Source organism: Ixodes scapularis, unplaced genomic scaffold, assembly GCF_016920785.2.
Source record: "Ixodes scapularis isolate PalLabHiFi unplaced genomic scaffold, ASM1692078v2 PGA_scaffold9__187_contigs__length_104089568, whole genome shotgun sequence".
NCBI classification, from domain to species: Eukaryota; Metazoa; Arthropoda; class Arachnida; order Ixodida; family Ixodidae; genus Ixodes; species Ixodes scapularis.
The window spans coordinates 70,384,532-70,410,230 of NW_024609884.1; the positions used below are offsets into that span (position 1 = coordinate 70,384,532).

The following is a 25,699-nucleotide window of genomic DNA, read 5'->3' on the forward strand; positions in this document are numbered from 1 at the left end:
TGCAAATTTGTTCAGTAGTTTTCACCCGGCTTCATTCTTTCAAATATGTATCATCATAGGAGACTGAAGCGACCACATGCACTATTAACACTTGGTACATGTGTCTTCTCACCCTTGCTCATCTTTCTGCATTTGTTTTTCGCCATGCTTCAAACTACAGTTTTAACTTACCTGCCGCAACTCCACAAAGAACATCTGTAGTACGCCTTCCTTGAAGCCCTTGACTGGCTCTGAACTGGCAAACTCTGAGAAAACAAATATTGTTGTATCACTGCATGCTTTGCACACAAGCAAATGCTAATTCGGCTACTTACGCTCACACTGGATCACATCCAAGTTGAACTGTTGCAGAGCTCCGATGGAAATATACTTCACTTCTTCTGAGGTGAGAATGTTGAGCAACAAATTTGCGAGATGCTGACAGGCTGTCATGCAGGCAGTCTGTGCCACTTTGTCCTGTAACAGACAATTAATTGCAAACACAATGTCAAAGAGCATGCAATGTAGAGTTCCTACTACCGTAAAGTTCTGAAAGAATGCCCACCCAAAATTAAGAAATAAATTTTTGAAAAATATGGGGTGAGCAATGCTTGGGGATGCAAAAAACAATTTTTATAAAAAAGGGGGATAAACACAAATGTTTGTGTGTGTGTTTGTTTGTGGGGGGGGGGGGGGCATTACAAACTATGTAAAATGGGGAACTGATAACACAGATCGCGGACGCAGCAAATTGGCGTTCCATGGTGCAATAAGTATGTGGGAATTCGCTACAAACTCCCCTGTCACAGGATCGGATACTGCAGAATGCGGACGCAGCACATTCGCACTTCACAGCGCGATAAACACTTGAGAACGTGCTACAAACCCGGGTGTCAGGGGAACCAGTACCACGCGCGCAGATTATGAACAAAAGTGCAGGAACCCGCTGTGAACACGCATTTCATGGTAACAGATACCAGAGACTGCAGATGCAGCAGATTCACGTTTCACGGTGCAATAAGTATGTGGGAATTCGCTATGAACACACTTGTCACACGTACCAATACCGCAGGTAGCGCGGTTGATGCGATTCCCATCAGATATTGCATGATCGATACCTGGCAAGAATCGAGGGGTGGGCGATGTTTCGGAATTTTTACGTTATGGATATTCAGCCCAAAAAAAAAAACGGGATGGGCGATCTCTCGGGGCGGGCGTTCTCTCGGAACTTTACGGTAGAGGCGAGTCAATATTAGAAATTAATAATTTGCGGGAATAGTATTTGCTATTCTTTTCGATTTTCAGTACACTTTTACTGCACGAAATATTTGAGTTTCTCGAATATTTGAAAATTATGAATGATGTCTTCAGGACTTCTCGGTTTTTCACATTAAGTTTCTCTGCGTCACAACAAAGCTCTTGCATCAAGCTTCACCATTTCACATGCATGCATGACAGACTTCATTGCTTTGCACTGGTGTGCTTGGAGAAACTGTTGATATGTCGGAGCATCTCAGTTGGCTTGATGAGCTCGGATATTCTGCTCACTACTGTAGGTTCACTTTGAAGGACAGTGCCAGAAAATAAAACATCAAGCTATACTTAAATAAATAAGGTAGTCATTGCTTTGCTTGCCATGTTACATTGTGTTTTATATTAACAATGATGATGTCTTTCAGACATACATGTGTTCGGGAGGCTGTAGAAAAAGAAAACGGAAAGTCTTCTGACATTGCCATCAACCCCCTTACAGCAGACAGCACGCAAAAACAAAACAAAAGATAACATAATAAGCTGATTAACATAAAAAGATCCACATGTGGCAAAAAAACACTGCAGCAAAAAAAAAAAAAAAAGTCTTCAGACATGAAACATAAAAAACAACAAACTAGCAAAACATAAATCACAAAAAAACCTTGACATCCAAACTATTAGCCAATCAGGATTTGAAGCAGTTTACTAAGCATATTAACATAATGGTTAAGACAGACGTATGATAAATTGTATTTTCACACATAGCGTATGTAACTGGCAATAGTCATTCCCTGCAAGAAAATATTTACCCAAATGGTTTTATCAGCTAGGACATTTTATTTCTTCATACAAGTATGTGAATAGTTTCTCATGCAATCAAACTTTCTTTTCGCAGGCAAGTTTTCTAGAAAAAAGGTCCCAGCCGTGATTTATGGAAGTATCCACGTTTAATTCACATCAAATGTAAAATATGCATATTTGAAAACATTCTAATTAGACTCGCAGGCAGCCCAATTTTAACATTTGTAGGATATTGCAATATTCCAATTTTTGGATAGTAGTTTGAGATAATATGCTATTCTATATTCGCTTCGAGATGAACAGTGTTATATATCGATATGTTTAGTAGCGCCCTCTCGGTGGCGGTTTGCCCTCTTCAATAAAAGTCAGGCCTAGCCGTGTGGTTGACACACATGGTGGCGGCCCGTCTGAACGAACACATGTGTCTGATTCAATCCATGACAATCATAAATTGTCCCCCCCCCCCCCCCCCCCCCCCAAAACAAAATCCTGGCTACGTGCCTGCCGCCAGGGTATTATTTCTGGCTTCTGGTTGGCCAGATTCAAATTTCTGAAGACGCCCTGGAACACACCCAGCCCGCTTTCGGCCAATGAAGTTTCCTCATTTGTCTCCTATACTTTTCAATAAATGGCCAAACTCTAAATATACAGCTTTGCCACGGGAACGAGCTCCACGGGTGTTGCTTCTCCACAGTGCACCAGCGCTCGGTAAAAAGCACACTGAATGGGGCTAACAAGCCGCAATTAGACACCCGTTCACACGATGGCAACTCTTACCTTGGGACCAAGTGCCCTGAAGCTTACTAAAATCTTCTATGACGAGAGAACACACTGGCATGCTGGCGCCATCTAAGCGGTGACACTACTTTTCACTAGAGCAAAGGTTTCGCGGTATTTGCGAGGCCAAATGTATGTAGGGCCTATGAGAAAGGGCCGTTCATAACATTGACAAAAGATTTTCGAGCCAGAAAAGAAAGAAAGATGCGCCAAGTGTTCCACAACTACCTGATAGGTGGTGCTTGTGTGGTCTTTTGTCGTGAGAAATTTTAAGAGGTTTTAACGGTTTCAAGTCACACGGTCCTAAGTCGCCAAGTGTGTGAATGGGTCTGAAACCTTCGAAAAGTACAAATATTGTTGTGGCATACTTAGGGGAAAAGCACACTTTCAAAGCGGATAATGCACGTGCACACCTGGTGCATTTCAAAGGAAACAAAAACTTTGTTAATGCTGATATCCACAGGGTGTCCCCAAGAAAAATTTACAGGGCTTTTTTCACCACAAAAATAAACTATGCATTGCCGAACGCCCATTTTCCGCCCAAAGGTAGCACTAGAGGTCCGAACCATATGCCATCAGCACAAACCAATATTTTATTCAAAAGTTATAATTTTCTAAAAAATTCAATAGGAAAATGGGGCCCTTTTTCACCCGTTTTCGGTTTCTGGTGTCGTTAGCTCCATGCATTCGAGAGCTCCGTCGGCCACCATTTTACCATCAAAATTTTTTCGAAAATCACTTATTACTTTTAAATAAAATGTTGGTTCATGCTGAAACTTTGCCATCTGGTTCTGACCTCTAGCGCTACCTTTGGGCAGAGAACGAGCGTTCGGTGATGTGTAGTTTATTTTTGCGGTTAAAAAAAAACCTGTAAATTTTCGGTAAAATTTCCAAAATTAAACTGTGGCTATTATGCAAGAGTAAATGTCAGGCAGAGATGCCCTGACAACCTGCATTGAACATTCGTAATTGTGTTTTTTTTTTTTTTAACTAGAGACTGAAAATGGAATACAGTGATGTCTCGTTAATATGAACACCTCCGTTCCCCCAAAAAAATCTTTCATAATGCAAGTTGTCTATATAACGAGACAAAAATTCATGTATTTTTCCTGTCTGTCCCCGAAAATGATCCATATTAACGGGGTCCATATTAACATGATATGACTGGATTTGCATATGGCAAGTTTTATAAATCCCTTCGATTAGTATGTATAGCTGGGCATCTCTTTAGGTTAAATTTCACGTCAAATCAGTCACTTAATTGCCATCCCAATGTAGCCATTCGACATTCTGAGGCCGTAGTTCATAAATAGAGTTGGATTGAAATTAAATTAGCTTATAAATGAACAATTGGACACTTGGGAACAACATTCCTGAGTTCACCTGGGTGTTAGTTTAAAGGTGCACTGAAGACGTTTCTCAGATTGTCTGTTCTTGGTGGTAACTTATCTTACGGGCTCCAAGCATCCTAGAAATCCAAAAATTATCATTTTTTGTGATGTCTATTTCACTACTAAAATGCGACAGGAGTTAATGCCACGCCCCTTTTCGAGCGGAAAAATCTGGAGCTCAGAATCCAGGAAAAGCGCCGGCGGCATGACGACGGGCACACGTCAGCCAATCGCAAGCCGCCTTTTCAAGAGAGCCGGCTTGCGACTGGCTGATGCGAGGCCGTCGTCACACTGCCGGCACCTTCGCTAGACTCTGTGCTCCAGATTTTTCCGCTCAGAAAGGGGCCTGGCACGAACTTCGATCACATTTTTAGCAGGGAAAAAGACGTCGCACGAGCATAATTTTTCGATTTCTGGGATGATAAGATCCCATGGAATGAGTTATCACCAAGAACAGAAAATCTAAAAAATGTCTTTAGTGCACCTTTAAGGGGGAACACTGGCTATTGGAATGAAATTTGCAGGGGAGATTTAACTTCAGATGTAGGTGCACTGTGCAAACTTTCAGCTCTCTAGGACAACTTTACATACCTGCATGAGATGATGTGTCACTCTTCGTTAAGAAATCTATGATTGCAAATGAAGCTATTAAGCATCACTTTAACTGCTTGAGTATAAAGTGTGGGATGTGGGATTTCGGGCTCTCTAGTTTTTATAACTCAAATGTAAATATTTCAGGAAGAGTGATCACCTCAAAATATGAGATGCATATCTGTCCTATGTCCCTTTTTGAAAATATATTTTTTTCTCAATGAGGACTTTAATTTAAAACAAAATAAAGTAGATAGCCCGATTCACCAGTAAATTTCAGTTCAGAAACATCTTGATTGTGGTATCAGAATACTTTTACCTTCGAACAAAAGATTCCTTCGTATGAAATTTGCAGCAAAAAGTGGAACTGAGACAAATGCATTCAAACATTGAACTCCTTTACTTTGTTACTGCCTCACAATGTGTTGAAAATATTTTATATCAACGGAACTATTTGGCGCAGAGTTATGAAATTTAGTGTAAGGGTGTATAATTAGTTTCTAAAACCGAAAACCTCAAAATTGAAAAATGAATTTTTTCAAAAAAGTTTGAAACTTAGGCTTATGTCCCCCTTTAAGCATGGTGCAGTAGTGAAAGGCTTAGAAGAACTATTCAATATTTTATTCTAAAATATTAGGCCGAAACCACTATTCGCTCTGCATTCGCTTCGAACCCAAAATCCACTATTTGAACATGCGCAATACATTTGTATTCAGGCAGGGCTGGGTAGAGATACTCCAAAACGTATATGGGAATACAAATACTGAGATACATGTGTTTTAAGGGCAAAATACAGATACTGAATACATTTGCCTTTTATGCAAAGGGATATCCCCGAGATACTTCCGCAATAACAGCGAAAAAGTATTCCGAAATACAGATACAGATACTTATAGAAATACAGTTCCCGAACGATGCTACGTTGAGAGGGTGCAGTTCGTGGCGAACGCGAAAGGTAATTTATGCTTGTGCTCCTCTTTTTGTGCCATTTTATGCACTACCCATTACCTCAAACTCTTTACCTATCATTGATTATGCTAACAAGACATGTCACCCCCGTTGAACCACATAGTTACAGAATGGTAAAGACTGCGTACCATGCTTGACAAGAGGCGTCTGCCCGAAATGAACCCAATTTTGCCGTGACGGCGCATCTCAAACTGTCACATTATAAGCTTCTGAGTCACCCATAGTGTAGGGAGATTGGACAACAGGGCCATACTTTTTCTCCACTCAACTGCTTTACAGCGCTTGTTCCAGTAAATTGAAAAGAGTGGACGGCTTTGTGAGAGGAGCTGATTTTGTTATTCTTGCAAGTAACCTTCTTTAAACCACAATTCTTTTTTATTGTTGGTGGTGATGGATCATGTTATAGGGCAGGTTTATATTATAAATTCCCAAGCAAGTTGCACCAAACAGATGTTTTTATCCTTTAAATTTAACTTAAAAAGGGCAACAAATGTAACGAGATGCCTAAGTCGGGCAAAGTATTGCGATACAAGCGATACATTGAAAATGTATTTCACTACTGAGATACAAATACATTTTACAAATGTATCCCAATACAGAAATACAGATACTTGAAAGTATCTCTAAGATGCTATCGCGATACATTTGTATCGCGATACTGCCTAGCCCTGTATTCAGGTTACAGTCAAAAGTTTTATATTCCCACACCTCTCGCTCCTCCCCTCAACCTACCGGCAAATTGGTGAATGCCTGGAAGACATTGTTGAGGAAGGCAATCAGGTCCATCATGTAGTTGCTGGCTTGGCCTTCGGGCTCGACCAGTAGCCAGTCATAGTGGGCTGCAACAATAACACTTTTTTAAACCAACTGATTTGCAGTGTGCCTGCAAATCATACCTAGTTCAAGAAATTCGCCAATCTTGTCCTTGAGCTGCTCGTAGATCTGGTCTTCAGCATCTTTACGAGCGTCCTGCACAAGAGATGTTATACCATCTTGCTCGCCTCCACTACAGAGACTTTATGCATCACCTTGAACATGGTCCTCCCTTGTAATTTCGCTACATGATGGCTGTCGCCACACCAGCGGCTGCAAACAAAAACAAAAAAGTAAGAGTTTTCGCCAGTAGATGGATGTTACATGCTCAAAAACTCACTTGAAGATAGAAGAGATGAACTGCTCAAGGAATACACTTGCATCTTCCAAGTAGTTTGTGTTGATGGTAATCTGGATTAGCTGTTCAAAGATAAACCATTCCTGGTGTCATAAAAGCCCTACCATTTCTTTCATGCTATGTGCAAGCGGAGACGAAGCTATAAGCCCAAGCATGTGCCCTGAACGATGACTGCACCGCACAAGCAAGCAAGCTTGGCAGGGACGCTGAGAGCCCGGAGCTCGCTCTTGTAGCTTCGATGCTCACACTCGAAGTAAAACGGAGTATAGCAATTTACACAAGCCATGTACCTGAAGTAGGCCCACATTGGGTTTCTTGATGAGCGACGACAGGCATCCACCCAAGGTCCTTGTGAGCAGTAAGTTGGTGGCCTTGCGAACCATGTCCTCCACCTCCGTTTGACTGTAAGCACTAGCCTCAGTAAAGCAGCCCGAAGTATGCATATGCAAGTGTACCTGACATTGAGGTCTTCGGAAAACTTTAGACACTCCCTGATGAACTCCTTGACTTGGCCAAAGATACCGGGAACAAAGCGTGAGAATGGGAACTTCTTTGGGAATGGTGCCTGCAGTGAAACCGCACATCCTGTGAGCTCTTCCTGACACAAGGGTTCTTCTAGCTCACCTGTTCCAACGCTTCATCCCGGAAAGGGAAGGTGGCCAGCACAGCCTGGTACTCTTCCTCCGCAGACACTTCAATGGGGTGGTACGAGTCGTCATCAAAGATGTTGCGGAAAGTCTGGACACAGTGCTTCATCAGAATCTCATTGTAGTGCTCTTGAATCTCGAGAAGAAGGTTATGCACAGGGTCCACATGGTAGCCATAGCTCTGAAAAAAGATGCACAGTGACTAATGTACCTAAACAATGTGCAGTGGTCCTTACCCGCAAGGTTTCGCCGAACAGTAGGATGAGCTTCTTCACCTCAAGCATAAGGCCGGCTTCTGTGCAGTATGCCTATGCCAAAGCAATCGGGTATCATTCCTTCAAGGCACTCCATGGCACCTTCCGAAAGTCTCACTTACAGAGTGTGTCCGTAGTGCAGCAGTAATCTTGGTCAAGGCATTCTCCCATACCTGGTCTAGGTAGGCCTGGTTGACCAAGCCACTTGCAGTGTTCAGGATGTGATCTTCCACAACAAAGAATCTGAATACAACATCCCCAGTGTTGCTGTTAGTTGCCACAATTAGTGTTAAGGACAATTAAATGGAATCTGTTTTTTTCACAGAACTCACCCCACAATTTCAGAAAAGTACTTTCTGTAGCCATCACTTGTTTCATGCTGCAAAATATTTGTCATTAAAATTGTGCTGCTTTGATCTACCATCAACGACAGGGGCTTGGAAAAACAGAGATCTTAAGGTAGCTCAGGTAGATGTGGCGCCCCTTACTGTAGCAGGTGTCTGCTAACCCCGGCCCGCCTAGGCCTTCTGGCCAGCCCGCAGATGGCTGTGGGCTTTGCAGTGACACCTGGCCCGCGGCCCACTGCTACCAACGCAGAAATAAGTGTGCATAAAAAAACAGCGCTGAGACGCGCACCCCGATCGCAAACGAAGATATCAGAAAGAAAGAGTGAAAACTGCGTTGAAAGGCGGGTTCTCTTGCCATAATACTTTTTGTTCATCGTGCACCAGCATTAACTATTCATAGTCCCCTGTTTCATGTCTGTGTAACTGTGTTAAAATTTCTTTGCATTCTCTTGTATATCATGCTTAGTCTTGCATCATGAATATTGTAATTACCATCAGGTCTACCATTCTCATTAGTCTTCTGGCCCGTGTGAATACGCCGAAGTTCTTTTGCACTTTGATTTATACCTGGCGACTTTTCTGGGTTACAATAATTTTGTAATGTCATAATCAGCAACATATTGAACTTCAAAATAAAGTAACCACCTTACATTTTTTAAATATTTTTACTCTAATATATGTTTCTGTATTTAGATGCCTATTCATGTTTATATAGATAGCATCTCATTTACATTTACTTCTTTATTTTCCGGCCCTTGAGACTACAACAGATGCCCAATCCGGCCCCTTAGCCGAAACGTTTGGAGACCCCTGCAGTAGCGTATGGCCAAAAGCACACATTAAGACACAGCCATATGCATATGAAAACCCAACAAACTCATACAAAGTCTGCATGTGGTACATATAAAAAATAAGCAGTAATGGTGCAGCAAACATACTGAAGAAATAAGTGGGTATGAATAATAAATAATGTGCTTGGATGATCATAGGACTCTGCTTTTTGCTGCCCTATGATGTGCATTCACAGGCAAACAAGTTTATGGACATTTGCTTTTCTGTTCTAGCCTTGCAAGCTACCTGAAGTACCATTTCTCTAACAAATAAAGATTATCATTATTTGCAAACGGAAGAGATTGTTTTTCAGTGACTCTGTCTTTGACCATAGCAATAATGTGGCTGAGCAGATTCAGAGCAGCACATTCATGTACAAGACAGGACAACAAAAACAAATGCATTATTTTGCTTTACAACTGTCTGTAAATTCAGAACCATCAGTACCACAAAGGGGCAATTAGAAAAAGAATCTCAAACTACCATACCATGTTGGTGGGTGGCTGCAAAGCAAGCCGGGCTTGGTGCCTCCGCTGCTGCCGGTAATATGTCTCAAATGTGTCCCGAGCACCAAGCACACTGTAGATGTGATGGCAGCGGTAGACAGGTGAGAAATCCACCAAGTCCTGGGCACTTAGATCTTCATCTTCTTCCAGCTGCTGTTTGCAGCCTTGGTTCAAGGCCACCTCCCCAATATGGCCAGAGTGCTTGCGGATATTCTCAAGGAAGTCCTTCAGCTCTGAGAGGGAAGCCTCCTTGATGCGATCCCGCAGGCGTGGTATGCAAACGGCCATAGACTGGGCAAATCGATGCTGCGCCACTCGCGGCAGGTATGTGTGCTCTAGCTGTTCAATGGTCTTCAGCGCTGGATAGTACCTACGCCCTGCCATCTGCTCCATCAGTTTGGCATACACATCCAGCACAGGTAGGCATACGCCCAAGCTCCCAATGGTCCAAGCGATGTTGCTTTGAATGTGGCCATACTTGACCAGCTCGTCTGCTCGCTGCAGCACCCGCTTGGCTGTCTCCTGAAGTTCTTGGTCTGTTCGTGTCACCTCATTCTGGAAATGCAACTCGCCATTGTCAGATAAATCATAGATCACAAGGTGGAGATGCTTACCTTCAACTTCTGTGCTTTACTCCGTACTTGCAGCAATTCTCGGATGCAGTCGATGAAGCCCTGGTAATGGAAATTGCACATCTTTTCAATCTCGCGGTCGTGGTCGCTGATACGTGCATCCAGCTTCTCCAGAAACTTTTCGTGCTCATCTCCGTCATAGATTGCCCTGTAAGGAAACAAAAGAGAAGCTGTATTATGCAGTGAACTCACTGTACGAAGCTGGGCACTTGCTCTTTTTGTGAGCATACATGGTTTAAGTGGGACATAAATATACCCATGGCACACCGTAGTGATATTCTAAATTACCGAATAGCGGTGCCAAACGAGACGGCACAAGCCGAGTGTGTGATCGCGAAAGGGCAGAAGGCACACACCTTGCTTCTCACTCGCTAGGCTCCTGGTAGGAAACAGGGATCAGTTGTAGAGCTCAGGACACTAGCCTAGTAAAAAAGAGCTGTCTAAGCCGGCATGCAGCTACTTTATTGAGTTAGGCTGACAGCTACTGCGAAGACACAAATCTATTTCCCGTGAGAACGAGTTGTCCAAACTACACTAACGTAGAGTCAAATAACGGCCGTTCCAGCCGTGAATGCGAGCTCTTGAAACGAGCCACAACGTCGGGAATCGCGCATGCCGGGCGGGACTTATCGAGGTAACAGATCACACCATAAATGCTAAAATTAATTGATACCGAGGCCGGACAACGCGCGACAAATTCAGCGAATGAGTACCTAAGCACCAGACCGACGCTGCTCGAGTCGCTGGTCTCCAGCTCAAACAGAAGGTGTTCGTGCTCGAGATGTCCCGTCGTACATGGCTCTTTAACAGTGTCCACTCCATTCTCTACCATCCTCTCAAATCAGCTAAATGTTATAAAAAAAAAAAGGTCAATGCTGCGACCACCAGCACGCACGGGGCGCGGCAAGGACATTAGGCATTAAATGTCTACAGCGCCCCCTTTGAGATGTGCATGGCCTCTTCCCACAGTTTTCACGTTGGTTTCGGTTCGATGAGTTCGGACGTTTTTATAATTTTCTCAACAGCTGGACAGCTGGACCCTGAACAATTACAAGCTAAAGGGCTGAAGTCCTCCATACAAACGGCCAATGCCAATCAATGGAATGTTATATTTGAAGAACTCATAAGTTTGTGATGCAAAATATTTGGTTCGCTCACTCCAGAAAACGGCAACGCCGGCGGCATCTACGCGAGCGGCAGCGTCTCTTGATTTCAATCGACTTCAGTCCCTTCAGTCATCGTTATGCAACTCACGAGTAGGTTTAGCCTCGACTCTCCCATTTTACGATTCCATCGGCAATCTCTGTCTCACCTGGTCACGGGAGAAATCGTCATGATGCCACCAACTGCTTCCAGTTCGCTAATATAATGTTCCATTCGCTGCTGGGCGAGGTTGTCACTCTGAGAATGCTTCATTTTGGTATTCATCCATCCTTCAGGTGCGTCGTCCTCGGCCATAACTTTCCGTACTACCTCGTCCAGAGCAGCTGCCGAGTTGTGTTGGAACAGTTGAAGAACGCACGCACCGACTATCGGTGAAGGGTACTGATAAAGGAACACGCCTCCACCTCGCCCCGATTAGTATGATCGGGTAATTAGCGTCGCCTTCCCGATCAAATTCAGGTTCAAAAGAAAGAATAGAAAAAGAGCACGTGTTTAAATCCGTGAAAATGTTCTGTGCGCCTTTATCGAACAAACGCGCGCGCTCAACGCGCGAGCTCATAGTAGCTCGTCCTCAGCTCGTGTGGCACGGCCGACACGGCCACCACACAGCGACCCATAGATGGCGCGAGCTGTCATGCCATCTCAAAGGCCGATTTCTCGCCCTCGTTGCCACCAACAAAAATCTAGATGGCACTTCGAACGACGGGAGGCGGACTGAAGTGAGTGAGGGGGGTACCCACTGATCTCTATGACAATTGCTGGATCGCGCTTCCCCGCTTCAGAGCCGTATATGTAGAGAGTTTGGTCAATGGGAGGCGCGGGCAGAGCCAGGGCGTGCGGTAGACTTGGAAAGATAGGGTGCCTACATGTCTGTCTGTCTCAGGGTGAAGACATTCATTGTTGCCCTGAATGTGCCAGCGCGTGACGCTCTCGCGCACTCGGTGCGCGACTTGGGCGGTGAAATGGCGTCTATGCATTAGCCAAAGCTACGCGCTCGAGCTGAGGGACACCGGATGGCGCGCACTTCAAAATGCATAAACAACGATTGGGCGGAAAAATGGCTGAGATGTCACCACTCAAGCAAAAGCGCGCGTGTGTATGAAGGCACTCTAGGAAAGAGGGCTTGGCATGCTCTCTTAACCAACCAGAAGCCGAAAAGAATCCCCTAGCGGTGGTAGCGAGAAACAGTTCTGAGCCGATCGATCATCGAAGGTCTTTGTTCGTATATGGTTTTAATAAGTGCGTAAGAGTGAAGTGTAGTGACTCTTTGTGGTTGAAAATAGGGTTCACGTGTTGTTTTCATCATGTTCTTGCAGAAAGATGTAAGAAACGAATGCGCCGCTCAACTCCGTTTTGCGCGGACAGAGTGTGACCGCTCTGACGGCAGATTCCCGGCCCTTGGCGTTTGGCGTACGGATTATGTCGATCGTTCCGCTGGTCGCATTCTTCCACCATCATTTTGGATGAGCGTGATTGAAACATCACGTGTACCATATTTTCAGCCATCGAGAGTTACTCCAATGCAGTTATCAGGTTTGTTTCTCGCGACCACCGCCAGGGTATTATTTCCGGCTTCTGGTTGGTCACATTCGAATTTCTGAAGACGCCCCGGAACACGCCCAGCCCGCTTTCGGCCAATGGCGCCGCTTCATTTGTCTCCTATACTTCCCAACGAATGGCCAAACTCTCTACATATACGGCTCTGCCCCGCTTGTTCGCTGCAGGGCAAGTGAAGCCACCGGACTTCACTCGCTTGGGATACGATTTGCCGTTTTTGCTAGCCTTTGCTGCGGTTTTCCAGCGTGCTGTGGACACGTTTTCTACTCGTTCGTCGTCATTCGCCGAAAAAGTTTTTTGAAGACTCTGTGTATTGTTGAGACTTGCCGTTGTGAACACGTGGAAAATTTTACGAAAGTGCAGTGTCGCAGGAAAAAGGCACAACGCGTCGAAAGGAAGGGCTGGCGGCGTGTTCAAAGCTTCCTTGGCACGCCGAAGTGCCGTGTCTCTGTGCCTTCGCACGCTTGCATACCGACCAAGAACCGACGCCGTGTGTATGTGTCTAGCGAGTGCAATGTGCGTGAAGCTGTTCGTGTCTCTGGATCAGCGTCTTTTCCCCTCGCGGTTTAGGAACGAGCTTAATCCAGCGTCCACTAGCGACGGAAGATGGGGGAAGGTACGTCTTTTTTTCGTCCTTAGACGATTTACACAATACCGTGCACAACAGCTCCTCATCACTGATCAGTGCTGGCTTATTATCAACCTACTTAATTGCACTTGACGTTTGAGCGCGGCTCGCCTAATTGTAATTGGTCAGCAGATTGCACACGACCATATCGGCCGCGCTTCAAAGATTTTCATTCTCGCCGTCTTGTACTTTTGCTTTCGAAAACCCCCCTGGCTCCACAACGTTGCTCTATTCGTGCTCCCACGGAATCTATTAGAGTAGATTTGGGACATAGCCATGGTTAATATAGTACATAAGAACACGTACAGATCTCTCCCTTTTATTGATAGCAACTCACCGGAACAGCTGGACGATCCAGAACTCCGTGGCCGATATATATAAATGATCTAAAGGCTTCTACGCGCGACACACGTTCAGAACTTTGGCGCGGCGTCAATTCTTGACCGGTATCCAAGCGTGCGAAGGCACAAAGATGCATCACTCGGCGTGCCAAGGAAGCTTTGATCACTCCGCGACACCGGCGACACTTGTTTTCGACGAGTTGTACCTTTTGATACGGCTTCACGCACATTGCACTCGCAAAACACATCCACACGGCGTCGATTCTTGGTCGGTATCCAAGCGTGCGAAGGCACAGAGACACGGCACTTCGGCGTGCCAAGGAAGCTTTGAACACGCCGCCAGCCTTTCCTTTCGACGCGTTGTGCCTTTTTCCTGCGACACTGCACTTTCGTAAAATTTTCCACGTGTTCACGACGGCAAGTCTCAACAATACACAGAGTTTTCAAAAAACTTCTTCGGCGAATGACGACGAACGAATAGAAAACGTGTCCACAGCACGCTGGAAAACCGCAGCAAAGGCTAGCAAAAACGGCAAATCGTATCCCAAGCGAGTGAAGTCCGGTGGCTTCACTTGCGGGAGCGGCAAGCGCGATCCAGGGGTACCCCTTCCGAATCGATTTTATGCAATACATTTTTGGTAAACATATCTTTCCATACAAAATAATAGAGCTGCCAAAATTTACTCGATCTTACTCTAGGGTAAAGGTTTTGAACCTTGGCGCTCAAAAACCTACACGCGTCCAGCGCTTTTCAATCCGTGCTGTCACGTGACACGACCCGTATTTGGAACACAGCTTCTGACTTCTGGGCCGTGTTCCAAAATTTACTCAAGCTTACTCCAGGGTAAGGGTTTTGTACCTTGGCGTTTCAAAACCTACCCTCGTCCAGCGTTTTTCAATCTTTTGAAGATTTGGAACACAGCCCTGATCTCACCTCAGTTTCGGCTTCTTAGCTATGCTCTTAGTAGCTTACATAATCCAATCCAATCTGTTGAGGCAGAGGCAGTGTCTTTTTGGTTACTTACTCCATCGTAACAACCGCAGTTTACAAAAATGAACCTTCGGAATTCTGAACAAGAAAAACAGGTGGCTGAACTCTCAGAACTAATTGATGAATTGACATCACCGGGTTCTGAACAATCCAAGGAAAAGAAACTGAAAAGGCTAAAGAAGTTGTGCCGGTGAGACCTGCAGGAGTCTGCAATGTTCTCAAATGAAGTATCATGATTACACGAGAAAGCTAGATTCGCCGACCACCGTCATGCTTTTCATTGCAGGACATCGGACGACCTTTTGAAGCATACCTATCATCTCATCATGAAAGCATTAGAAGAAGACGACTCAGAGACGCGTCTTGATGCAGTCCGATTGACTGACGAGCTCTTCAAACGATCTCACCTTTTCCGCACACTACTTCTTGAGCATTTCGAGAAGTTCATGGAACTCGTTGCAGAAACCAATCTCGACTTGCCGCTCCCGGGAAGTGAGGTATGTAACGTCACATTTCTTAAACATATGTGCTTGAACGATTTCGTACGCGGTCTTTCACCAGGCTGCAGCTAGGAACCTCAAAGAGAAGTCTTTAGCGGTGATTGATGAATGGCACGAAAAGTTTGGCGCAAACTACAAACTCCTGTCTCTTGGTGTCAACTTTCTAAAGAACCGTAAGCAGGTGAGAGATCTTTCTTCTGCTTGCTAGAATGGAAAAACAAGCATTACTGCCCTCTGCAGGCACAGAGACGCACGGAGGAGCAACCCGCCTGGGCACAGAGAATGCTCACCGAAATCTCTGACCGCACCCCTGATGTGCAGCTTGTGATTACACAGATGGAAAATTGCTTTCGCTTGCTGGTGCCGCATGAAATTGCAGGTGGAAAACCAGAGCCTCCTCCAGAGCCAGAAACAGAAACCTCGCAAGCTGAGCGTTTACGGGGCCACGCTGTGTCTGCCACCTTCACGCTAGAAATTCAAGTGCCCCAAGTTGTCAGGATGAATGAGACCACAGACAATGCGGACCTTCTGGACAACCTGCGTCGATTGCATCATGAACTCATGACTGTGTTCTTCCCCCTGGTCAAGAAGTGGCTGAAGGGGCTGGCCAAGATCAGCCACCCTCCTGACATACTTCGGAACACCATTGACTTGAAGTGTAGCATCGAAGCGGCCCACGAAAAGTTTGGCGAGCTGCATGTAGAGCCGGAGGCTTCTTCGGACGACAGCGACCTCGAGGAAGTGCCCGACAAAGAAGGTTATGAACCTATAATTCCTGTTAACAAGCGGGCAGAGTATGGTAAGTGTTGTTTTGTTTTTGGTGTTTTGGCTTGCTTGCGGGAGTTCCGACATTTGGGACTATGCTATGACCTTGGCAGGTTTGGAACCGATCGAATCAGGACCACCGAAGAAGACATTACAGAAAAAGATTCCTGAGACCGAAGCTTCTGATCCAACTTCCAGGGAGGCCCAGTTGCGAAGGCTCGCTGAAATGCTTGCAAGCCAGAACGATTTGGAAATGTATGTATTGCTCAGCTCGTCGAGCCCTGCATCGGTGTTCTTAACTCAAAGTTCCCTATGCTGTACAGCTGTGGTGTATCTTCCAAGCATCATCCAGCCCGCACGGCTCCCTGTGCCAAGTAAGCGACTTCGAGCATACAAGCTGGTGATGGCCTTTTAAAGGGGTACTCTGGCGATTTCTTCATGGTCCCCGATTTGCCTGAAAATAAGTTATTGAATTTACAATTTTGGTCCTCACCATGTTTTTCAAACTGAAAGTTTCTACTTGAAATAACGAAAAAGTGACGCCAGTGGAAGGTAGGGGTTCACTCTTTGGACTGTAGATTTTGTTCCTAACTGATTACAAGCAGTTTCATGGATGCTTTGAAAGCTCGCTCCAGCATCTGCGCACCATCACGGAACAAATGCTGGGCATAGTCTATTTTTTAGACTGCTTGCTCGACTGGCAAGCCTGCCTTTTACCGACATCACGGCACTGAAAAGTGGGTATATTGGAATATTGAATTTTGCAACATTTTCATATGCCGGTTTCACAATAACTATTATGAATTTCGCGATACTAAATAGCATATCTGAAAGGGCAAGCGCCGGGGAATCAGAATATATAGTTAGTTGGGCTAGCTCGAAAAATCGCCTGAGTACCCCTTTAAAGTGAAGCTGGTGTTTTATAGGGATCTTATGGAGGCTGGGCCGAGCACATCCAGTGCGGTACCAACGCTCCCGTTTGACACGGATCTTTTGTACTGGGAGCAAGAGAAAGTGGAAGCACCTACTCCCGCTCGAGTCCTGGACTTGAACTGCGTTTGGAAGGGTGCCGACAGAGATGAAGATTCTCTGCAGCAACAGGTTTGGCGATTGCGAACCCTTTGACCTTCCGTTTTCTGCTTTTTATTCGTGTCAACCTGAGTGCAACTTGTCAGGTGGTGCCGTTCCGGGAGCGGCGCATCGACTTCAGTGGGGAATTTGTGCCTGTCAAATGGACCTGCAGAGCCAGGCTTCCGAGCGGTAAACTCTGTCCACGCCGGGACCGTCACAAAGTAAGTGTCTCATACCCGATTCAGTGTGGCGTATTGGGGAAGTTGCTGATGATCACTGGCAAGCCTGGTCTACAGTAATTTGTTTGTTAGGTTTTCTTCAGGTTCATGGTGGTATATGGGCTTTCTCTGTTGCAACACTGCTTGTCTTTCCATGATGCATCAGCAGAAGTGACTGAGAGCTCTTGCAGGAGGTCCACTTTATATTCTTTTTGCATTTAGCAGCTGCCTTTTGCAGAAATCCACCATTTTCAAATTAACTGTTGACACCTGTCGAAACAAGGTTGAAATTATTTGGTCGTCTTTCCCCTTTTCTCTTCCGACTGGTGAGAAGGGAGTTAGAAGAAGACTTCTTTGTATGAACTTTGGGGTACAAAATAGCCCACACTGGGTACAAAAGCAGCATTTAGGCAGCTCATTCAAGGTCACTGCAGCTTGGGCCAACGGGATCAAGCGTTGTTGTTCAAGGTCTGGTAGTGCATGTGTTCCTATGCGTTTCATAGTTCCTACCAAATACTTAGCAATCCACAATTCTGACTATCTACAGCACACCTGTAGCAAAGTGTGCAGTGCCCCGTGTGGTGACAAGAAATTGCTGGAATCTAGTTGTATAGAACTGGCTGTAGTGAATGTTAGAGGCGACCTTAGATAGATGGCTAGATAGATTTTTGTAATGCCTGCCAATGGCCGAGTGGCCTAAATAACGGTGCACTGTCCTGTAAAAAGAAAAATACAGAAGATACAGAATGACAACAACAGGGTGTCTAGCGACCGGGAAACCGGGAATTGTCAGGGAAATTCTAATTACCTGGAAAAATCGGGGAATTGTCAGGGATATTGTCAAAAAGTGAGGCCTGTCAGGGAAATTGAGCCGGAAATGATCGAGTTCCCTGAGCAAAGGCTTGACAATTTGGGTGCAGAATAATAGGCAATAAATTATGCTTAGAGCTGAGCGCAGGCTCTGCTCACCCAATGTAGAGTATGCTACCCGATGCAAAGGGAAGAGCTGGCAAATCCAGTACAAGCCTTGGGTTGGACTGAATTGAATTGAGGGCACGACACTAGACTAGATTCAGCTAGAGCTGTTAGATTTTGTAACAAATGGGAAAGTCGCAGACCGTAATTTAATTCATACCTTAATGCGAAAATGTGCATCTGGTGGCCATGCGGCCATTCGGTTATTGGCGTGTATGGTTGAGCATCATCGTGTTTTCATAGTGTTTCCGTAAGTGGCCTCTTCACTGACGATGTCAGCGGCAGGAAAGTGCTTGTTTTTCAGTGGTGGATGAACCCGAATATTTCGGAATATGCAAGTTGGATTAAGCCCGTGCAAAATGATCCTCACAGTGCTCAATGCTCAATGCCTTGTGTTGCTATGGTCTTGTATACTTAACCGCCTTTACGGTGGTCAGGGAATTTCACCTGTAATTGTCAGGAAAAAGCTGGAAAAGTCGGTGAATTTTAAAAAAAATTTATTTGCTTGACACCTTGCAACAAGCAAAAATGCCTTTGTCAATCAAAATATACCTTTTTGTATGGTTATATTGTTTTGTATCTCCCGCTTTTATTTTGTTTTTACGGGACAGTACGTCGCTACAGAGGAAAACATAGTAGTGCACTGTCCCGCCGTCGCCCCCTTGCCTGCGTTTTCTTTGTTCTTGGAGGCGATGGAGGAAATAAAGACGAGCAGGCTAGGGCCAGGGATGGATTTAAGGGTCAGGCTCGAGGAGGGCCAGTGGGAATTTGGCTTTGGGGAGTCTACAAAGAGATCTGATGTCACGGACAGATGTGATGTTCACAAGCAGAACATTGCCCAGATTTTTTTTTTTTTTTTACATAATTGCTTTTTTATGACAACCTGAACATTTCTTCCTAAATAATAAAAGAAAAAAGTTGGTGTATGTCATATTTTACAATTTTTGCCACGGCTGTGGTGACTGACAGCAGGGCCGTAACCAGGGGGGGGGATAGGGGGTTCTGACCCCCCCCGAAATTTTTTTCTGGGTACGGCCCTGGTCGGTGCGCTGGCAGCCAGCCGATTTTAATCTCCACCTCTGCGCACGCGCAGTGCCGCCGGTCGGCTACCGGGTACCAAACCGGAACCGGTTCTCCGGTTTGCTGTAACTCTCCATTATATGCCACCGATGCACATGATTCATAGGCGAAAATAAGACAATAGACACTTTCAAAATGGCCGCCGTTGTCCCCGAAAACCCCCCCCGAAATTTTTTTCTGGGTACGGCCCTGACTGACAGCCTTGTTGAACTCATGATAGAATGACTGAGGACACAGGTTCTGGCCTCTTTTGGGGAGAGCATCCTAAAGCTTGTGGCATGTCATGATAACTGCCTCAATCTTTGCGGTGATCATGTGGAGAGGTAGCTGGAGTATGTATCTACATTCTGTCTATATTAAAATATTTTTCATCACTTTTTCTTTTTTCTTTACCCAATTCATCAAAAAAAAGAAAAAAAAGCTTTTTTATGTGCAGAGCAATGAGTAAGAAGGAAATATATGTTGGTGCTCTCAAAGTTGTTTTTGCTGCTCCAAAGTGGTTTTCAGGCTGCTTCAAAAGGTGCTCCAAAATGACTTGGAACCAATCACATCACTACGATAGACTAAGTGCATTGTTACTAAAACGCTCACTTGGAAACTCTCGCTTGAAACCCGGACCGCTCGCGTCCATCGAGACCAAACTAAATACGATAAGAGTGCCACCATTTAGCAACGAGTCAAAACATGAAAATTCATTTATATAGCTACTGCGAAATGGCACTGTGAGATGGTGCCACCGGCTCTTGTGCGACTCAAACTTAACCAATACGTGCAGCCGTGCAGTTCCTGGAGTGGCCGCTGCGGAAGAAATGGCGGCGTTGCGTTCGCCTTTAGTTCAGTCAAAGATCAGTTCTCGAGTACGATCGGAACCACTTTTGCAAAGCAGGCTCTATGGCAGTTTCCCAACTGAGTTGTTTTAGTAACGTTAACTAAGTGTCATTGACTGCCATGTTTAATGGCTCTGAACCTTTTGCCATTGCCCTTCTTTCGTATATCGCAGTGTCCACTACACGGCCCTATAGTGGCACGGGACGAGCTTGGCAATCCTCAAGATCCCAGTACTGCCAAGGCCTCTGCCGTGCCCGATTGGCAAGAGCCCGGACTTCTGAGGGACTTGGAGGCAGCCACAGGTGCACAGCTACACGTTGGCCGTCGTCAGAAACGGATCCTGCCCCGTCGCCGGGGCAACCCCAGGGCACGGCTTGAGAAGAAAATTTTCAACAAGTACGCTCCGGTTTTCAATAGAGCACTTGGTTATAAGTCTGGACGTGTTCGCATCACCCTTAAATTGAATCATAATCTTGTGTATCGTTGCAGGCGCTCGGTGCGGAAGGTTGCCGAATCCATGAACGCGATTGATGGGAAGAAGTTCAACGACAAGTTTGGTGACCAGTGGAACTATGCTTTTGGCACATGAGGCTCGAAGGCTGTGCTTTAGATGGGGTTGACCTGACCAGTGGTGGAGCAGTTACGTTTATGCAAGTAGTACCCTTCGTGCGTGAACTTGTAATGTAGCAATGCTCGATTTTTCTGTGTACATAATGCAGACATGAGGAGATGGAACTGCCAATCTTGCTGGCACCAACTAATGCACCTTTGACAAAGCTACATAGTGGATTTTGTTCTTGGGTATTTTGGGTAGTGGTGCAAACTAGGCTTAAAACTGTGTAATAGATTTGGTTAGCCTTGACGTTTGTCCTGGCCAGTTACTCTATGCTGCAGTTAAGGGTAGGGAGAAGACTAAACATAGCAATGAAATCATTGTGGGCATGATAAAGGGAATTTATAATTATATTTGTACATTTGTAATATGAATGTTATAAAATTGTATTTGACAAATGTTGAAATGCTGGAAACATGAATGTCAAGCTTTCATTGGAGCACCATTTGAGAAATGTTAAAACTCTGCTGCATTACCCTTCCTTTATATTGAAACAATTGAAGTTTGGCAATTTTATAAACTTCTAAAAGATGCAAAAACTAGTCTCAAAACTCATGGTCTTAAGTGAATAAAATATCGAGCCTATAAAAATACAGTATTGACATTAGTGTGAATGACCCACATATTTTCGAAGAGTTCTTTTTTTGGTTAGTTTCAAGCACTTCTAATTCTGGCATGCTTTTTCATGGGCTTGATTTTTGTGATGATATTACTTGGAATATAAAGATGTTTAATTCTATGATGCTGCATGTTTGTTAATGCACTACCATTGTCAATGTTCATGTATTAGATCGCCATGCAGTTGTGCAAAATTCTTGTTTAGACAACTCTTTTATCATGTTTTTATTATTGCAATAAATTTACACAAAAATGCAGGTCATTTCTTACTTCTAAGCAAATTCTAATTGCTGTCTGCAACAGCAATTTAGGAAACAAACAAGTCTGTACACACTTGGCAAGAGAAAAATAATTGAAATCTGAGAAATGCAGGAAGTAGGTCGACTTCTTTCAGTTCATGCCGTCTGCAATTTCCCGGTGGAAATTCGATGCAAGGAAGCAGCTTCGCACATTAAAAGGATGGCAGGTGGTATTATTTGTTCTCTTACTGTAGGAGGACCTGCATAATATCACCATGGCAATCTCCTCGCAAGGCACCTCAATTAGGACCCCCCTGGAGAACACTTAAAATCTGCTGCCAGCAATGTGAATGTGAATGCCTCGAGCAAGCTTCAATTTGTGGCTGGCTTCAAATATATGGTTACCGGTCGTTTCAGTTACTGCCATTGCTGCCTTGCTCGCCAGAATGCCGAGGATTTACCGGTAGACGGCAGTGGTAATGGTGGTTGCCCGACTGACGACAAACACTCGTCGTTCAGGCAAACTTTGGGATACCCACATTGTCGGATGCATTTTCGATAAATTCTTTTTGAAAGTCTTCATGCGCCACCTGCTCCTAGATGTTGAAGGAAAGCGACTAGTCCCTTCTCTCGAAACACCAGTTTTTGACGCTGCTCAGGGGTGACAGAGGTACTTTTGATGCTGTGGCTGTCTCTGAACAACTGTTCGGAGTTTATAAAGAAACTTGAACCATGCATTTGTGTGCAAAGGATGCATTGAGGAATTACTTTGTGGGCCTACACTTGGAAGACCTTTGTTCAGCTGGATGTAAGAAGCTTCTCTAAATTTTCTATCCTTTGGCACCTATCGTTGCTCTTCATAATCCTAAGATCCTAATCTAAAAAGATCAGCAGCAACCAGGAAAACACAAACTGATAGGTGTGTACCATGACGCATCGGCTGCAAAGAGAAGTGTTCGGTGCTTTCCTGTTTTCTGTGAAAGGCATTTTTAAAATTCCTTTTACCTGCTTTTCTTTCTTTCGGGTTAATAATGTTAGTTTTTTGCATTTTGTTTTTCTGTACATAATTTGTTTATGTTCCCATATTCGATGTGCAACAACATCTGTGGGTTGGTCCTTGTCTTCGGCTCAGCCCAGAAGCTGCAGTCTAAAGTTGCTTTGCCACGACCTAAAACCAGTGTTGGGTAAGGGACAACTATGCAAAGTATGAAGTAAATGAAAGGTTATGTACTTCAGATAAAGTACCTAGTAAGTAGACTGGGTACAATGTACTTGGAAGTAAAGTACTATAAATACGATGTGGTATTTGAAGTAAAGTACTATAAATACAATGTACTTTCAAAGTGAAATACAAGTACTTTTTAACACAATTTTTTAATGATACCTTTCATTCCCTCATAGAATGTTTTGCTTTTTAAACTCCCAGGGTATAATCAAGGGTGCAACAGTTAGTAGTACAAGTACATACTTGGCCTAATTAACAATTTGCTCTAGTGGCCCAAGGGTGAGCTGGAGAGGCTGGGAATTGTGCTTGATTGCTTTTTAAAATGCTCGCGTGCCCAAAAGAAAATTTACACGGTCTTTTTTACCGCAAAAAGAAACCAGACATCGCCGAACGCTCATTCTCCGCCCAAATGTAGCGCTAGAGGTCACAACCAGATGCCAAAGTTTCAGCCCGATCCGATAACTTAATCAAAAGTTATTAGTGTTTTTCTGAAAATTTCAATGGGAAAATGGAGCCCATTTTTGCCCGTTTTCGGTTTCTGGTGCCATAGAGCCCCATGTGTTTGAAAACTCCGTCGGTCGCCATTTTCCCATTGAAGTTTTCAGAAAATCACTTATAACTTTTGATTAAGTTATCGGATCGGGCTGAAACTTTGGCATCTGGTAGTGACCTCTAGCGCTACCTTTGGGCGGAGAATGAGCGTTCGGCGATGCCTAGTTTATTTTTGCGGTAAAAAAGACCGTGTAAATTTTCTTTTGTGACACCCTGTACTTTGAGGCCGAGGGCTAGCTGAAGAACCTGGATACGGAAGAGCCAGACGGTGGAACGCCATCTATTCGCCGCGCTTCGAAACTTACGTATCCCATACATCCCATAGAATACACGGCAGTTACCAAAGCAGCCGTCCGGCGCGTCAAACGACGGGAGGCGAGTCGTGGTGAATGAGGAGGAGGGGGAGATAGAGAGGGGGTTAATGCTCGTGCAGGCAGCGTCTATGACATGGAGCCTATGAGCAGTTTCATAACTGAGCTAATCTAATAACGTTGACAGTTACGGCACTTCCCCCCCCCCCCCCCCCCTTTTCCCTTAGCGTCTAGTTACTTTAGTTTTCAGACGCGGCCGAAAGCTATGGCATAAATGACCATCTGTGACAGTTTTGCTGTGAAGAACCCATGAAAGCATAAAGAGGATTCCACTACTTCCATAAACCCCAGCATGCAACACTGCGCGCGTTGCACTCTAGGAACTAGCAGTAGTGGGTGGACAGGGAGCAGAGTGACATGGTTTCGGTTTCGATCAACACGTCGACAAGCGATTATGCACAGAGCGTATCTCATGTTTTCTGGTCCCGAGAGCGTCATTTTTTATCTCTAAACTAACCAAAATGGCCGGACCTCGAAGCTTTAGCACAGGCCCGAGACGTATAGCTTGTCTTAAAGGGATACTTCAACGAAATTTGAAATATTCCCGTCGTGTTCAAAAATAGGTTGAATATGATCCACAATATCCGTAAATGACAATCGCAAGTTTGTATTTTGAGCCTGGTGGCTGTATTTTTCGTTATAAACGGCCCATTCTGGCAAGCGCTCGGAGAAGGCCCAGCGGAGACCACGTGACATCCAACGCAATCGTGACGTAGGTCGTCTCAGGACGAGCAAAGCTACGGCGAGGCTGACGTCGAGAGGATGGTCTAGTCCAGGGGCGGCCAAACCGCGGCTCTTTGCTGGTTCAATTGCGTCTCGCGGATCCCTTGTAAGAGACCCCCCCCCCCCCCCCCCCCCCCGGGCCCTTTCCGCGTTTCCCCAGCAAAAAAAAAGAAAGAATTTCAAAATAAAGCACGACTCATGATTTGGCATCATTGTACCGCCCTACGTACAGTCGTACAACCTTGTGCCCCCAAACGTACAGTCACACTCAAAAACAGAATTTAAGCTTGCCCCCCCCCCCCCCCCCCCCCCCCCGCGGCTTTTAGAAGTTTCGTGGCTTCGTTTGCGGCTCTTAAGCGCCATACGCACATTCGCGTTTGAACGCGTTTGAGTGCGTTGCGGAGTCCTTGCGGCCAGGCGCGGTCGCTTGCGGACCGACGCGCGCCTTCCCGCAACGCTCGGTAGCGCGACGCAAGCGAGTAGAGACTCGTTCAACTTTCCGAAGCGTTGCGGTGCGTTCGGGCGCGTTCGACCAATCAGAAGCCGAAAGAGGAGAGGGGGTGACGTGTTCGCTCCGGCCGACTCGGCGAGACGTATCCGGTTCGCCGGTCGCAGTGCTTGCTTTTTTGTTTTGGGGAGCGGTGAGGGCTGTATTTTCCAAGGCTGCGATGGTTCAAGCTTGACAAAACGTCGGGGAAGCCGGCGAGATTGTCCCAAGATCGAACACTTCGACGCTGTCGCCGTGCGCCGCCATGTTGCCTTGGATTTCGCTTACTATTGGTGAACCACTAGCGACGATAGCGCGTTCTTATTGGCTCTTGACTGCGGTTGACTGCGTGTCAACGCAACTGTGCGTACAAGTTCGGCGCAAGCGGTCTTCGCAACGCAACGCGTCCGCTTGCCGCTACGGAACGCACCGCGCTCAAACGCGAATGTGCGTATGGGCCTTTAGGCCGAGTCAGCCTGGCCACCCCTGGTCTAGTCGTTCCAGCCACTGAAGCGGCTGCTTTTGTACGAATTTTGAGTGACGGGTTAATCTTCTGTAATCTTGTAGGGGGACAATAGCGACTTCTGCGACACACAAAAGGCA

General features: G+C 45.3%; 2 protein-coding genes across 3 annotated transcripts in view; one reads left to right on the forward strand and one right to left on the reverse strand.

The window, feature by feature from the left end:
- LOC8052773 (exocyst complex component 6B) overlaps positions 1-11,929 on the reverse strand; it is a 22,822-nt gene extending 10,893 nt beyond the window's left edge. The window contains exons 1-15 of one of the 2 annotated variants that reach the window (XM_042287315.1): positions 11,463-11,929; positions 10,133-10,298; positions 9,501-10,073; positions 8,167-8,213; positions 7,957-8,077; positions 7,817-7,888; positions 7,558-7,761; positions 7,389-7,498; positions 7,224-7,335; positions 6,916-6,995; positions 6,791-6,848; positions 6,659-6,731; positions 6,495-6,601; positions 315-456; positions 172-245 (exon numbers count right to left, since the gene is read on the reverse strand). In XM_042287315.1, the coding sequence (XP_042143249.1) occupies positions 172-245; positions 315-456; positions 6,495-6,601; positions 6,659-6,731; positions 6,791-6,848; positions 6,916-6,995; positions 7,224-7,335; positions 7,389-7,498; positions 7,558-7,761; positions 7,817-7,888; positions 7,957-8,077; positions 8,167-8,213; positions 9,501-10,073; positions 10,133-10,298; positions 11,463-11,608 (2,085 nt within the window). In that variant the 5' untranslated portion in view covers positions 11,609-11,929. Of the gene's footprint in view, positions 1-171; positions 246-314; positions 457-6,494; positions 6,602-6,658; positions 6,732-6,790; positions 6,849-6,915; positions 6,996-7,223; positions 7,336-7,388; positions 7,499-7,557; positions 7,762-7,816; positions 7,889-7,956; positions 8,078-8,166; positions 8,214-9,500; positions 10,074-10,132; positions 10,299-10,863; positions 11,091-11,462 lie in introns of those variants that run through there. The other variant, XM_042287317.1, reaches the window with a different exon arrangement.
- A 2,764-nt stretch (positions 11,930-14,693) lies between these two features.
- Positions 14,694-21,754, forward strand: LOC115311380 (UV-stimulated scaffold protein A). Its single transcript, XM_029970004.4, has 10 exons — positions 14,694-15,021; positions 15,118-15,328; positions 15,393-15,512; positions 15,572-16,130; positions 16,210-16,351; positions 16,420-16,470; positions 17,023-17,197; positions 17,272-17,388; positions 20,441-20,664; positions 20,758-21,754. The coding sequence occupies exons 1-10, from the start codon at positions 14,894-14,896 to the stop codon at positions 20,855-20,857; spliced, it is 1,827 nt and encodes a 608-aa protein (XP_029825864.1). The 5' UTR covers positions 14,694-14,893; the 3' UTR covers positions 20,858-21,754.
- The last annotated feature ends 3,945 nt before the right edge of the window (positions 21,755-25,699 follow it).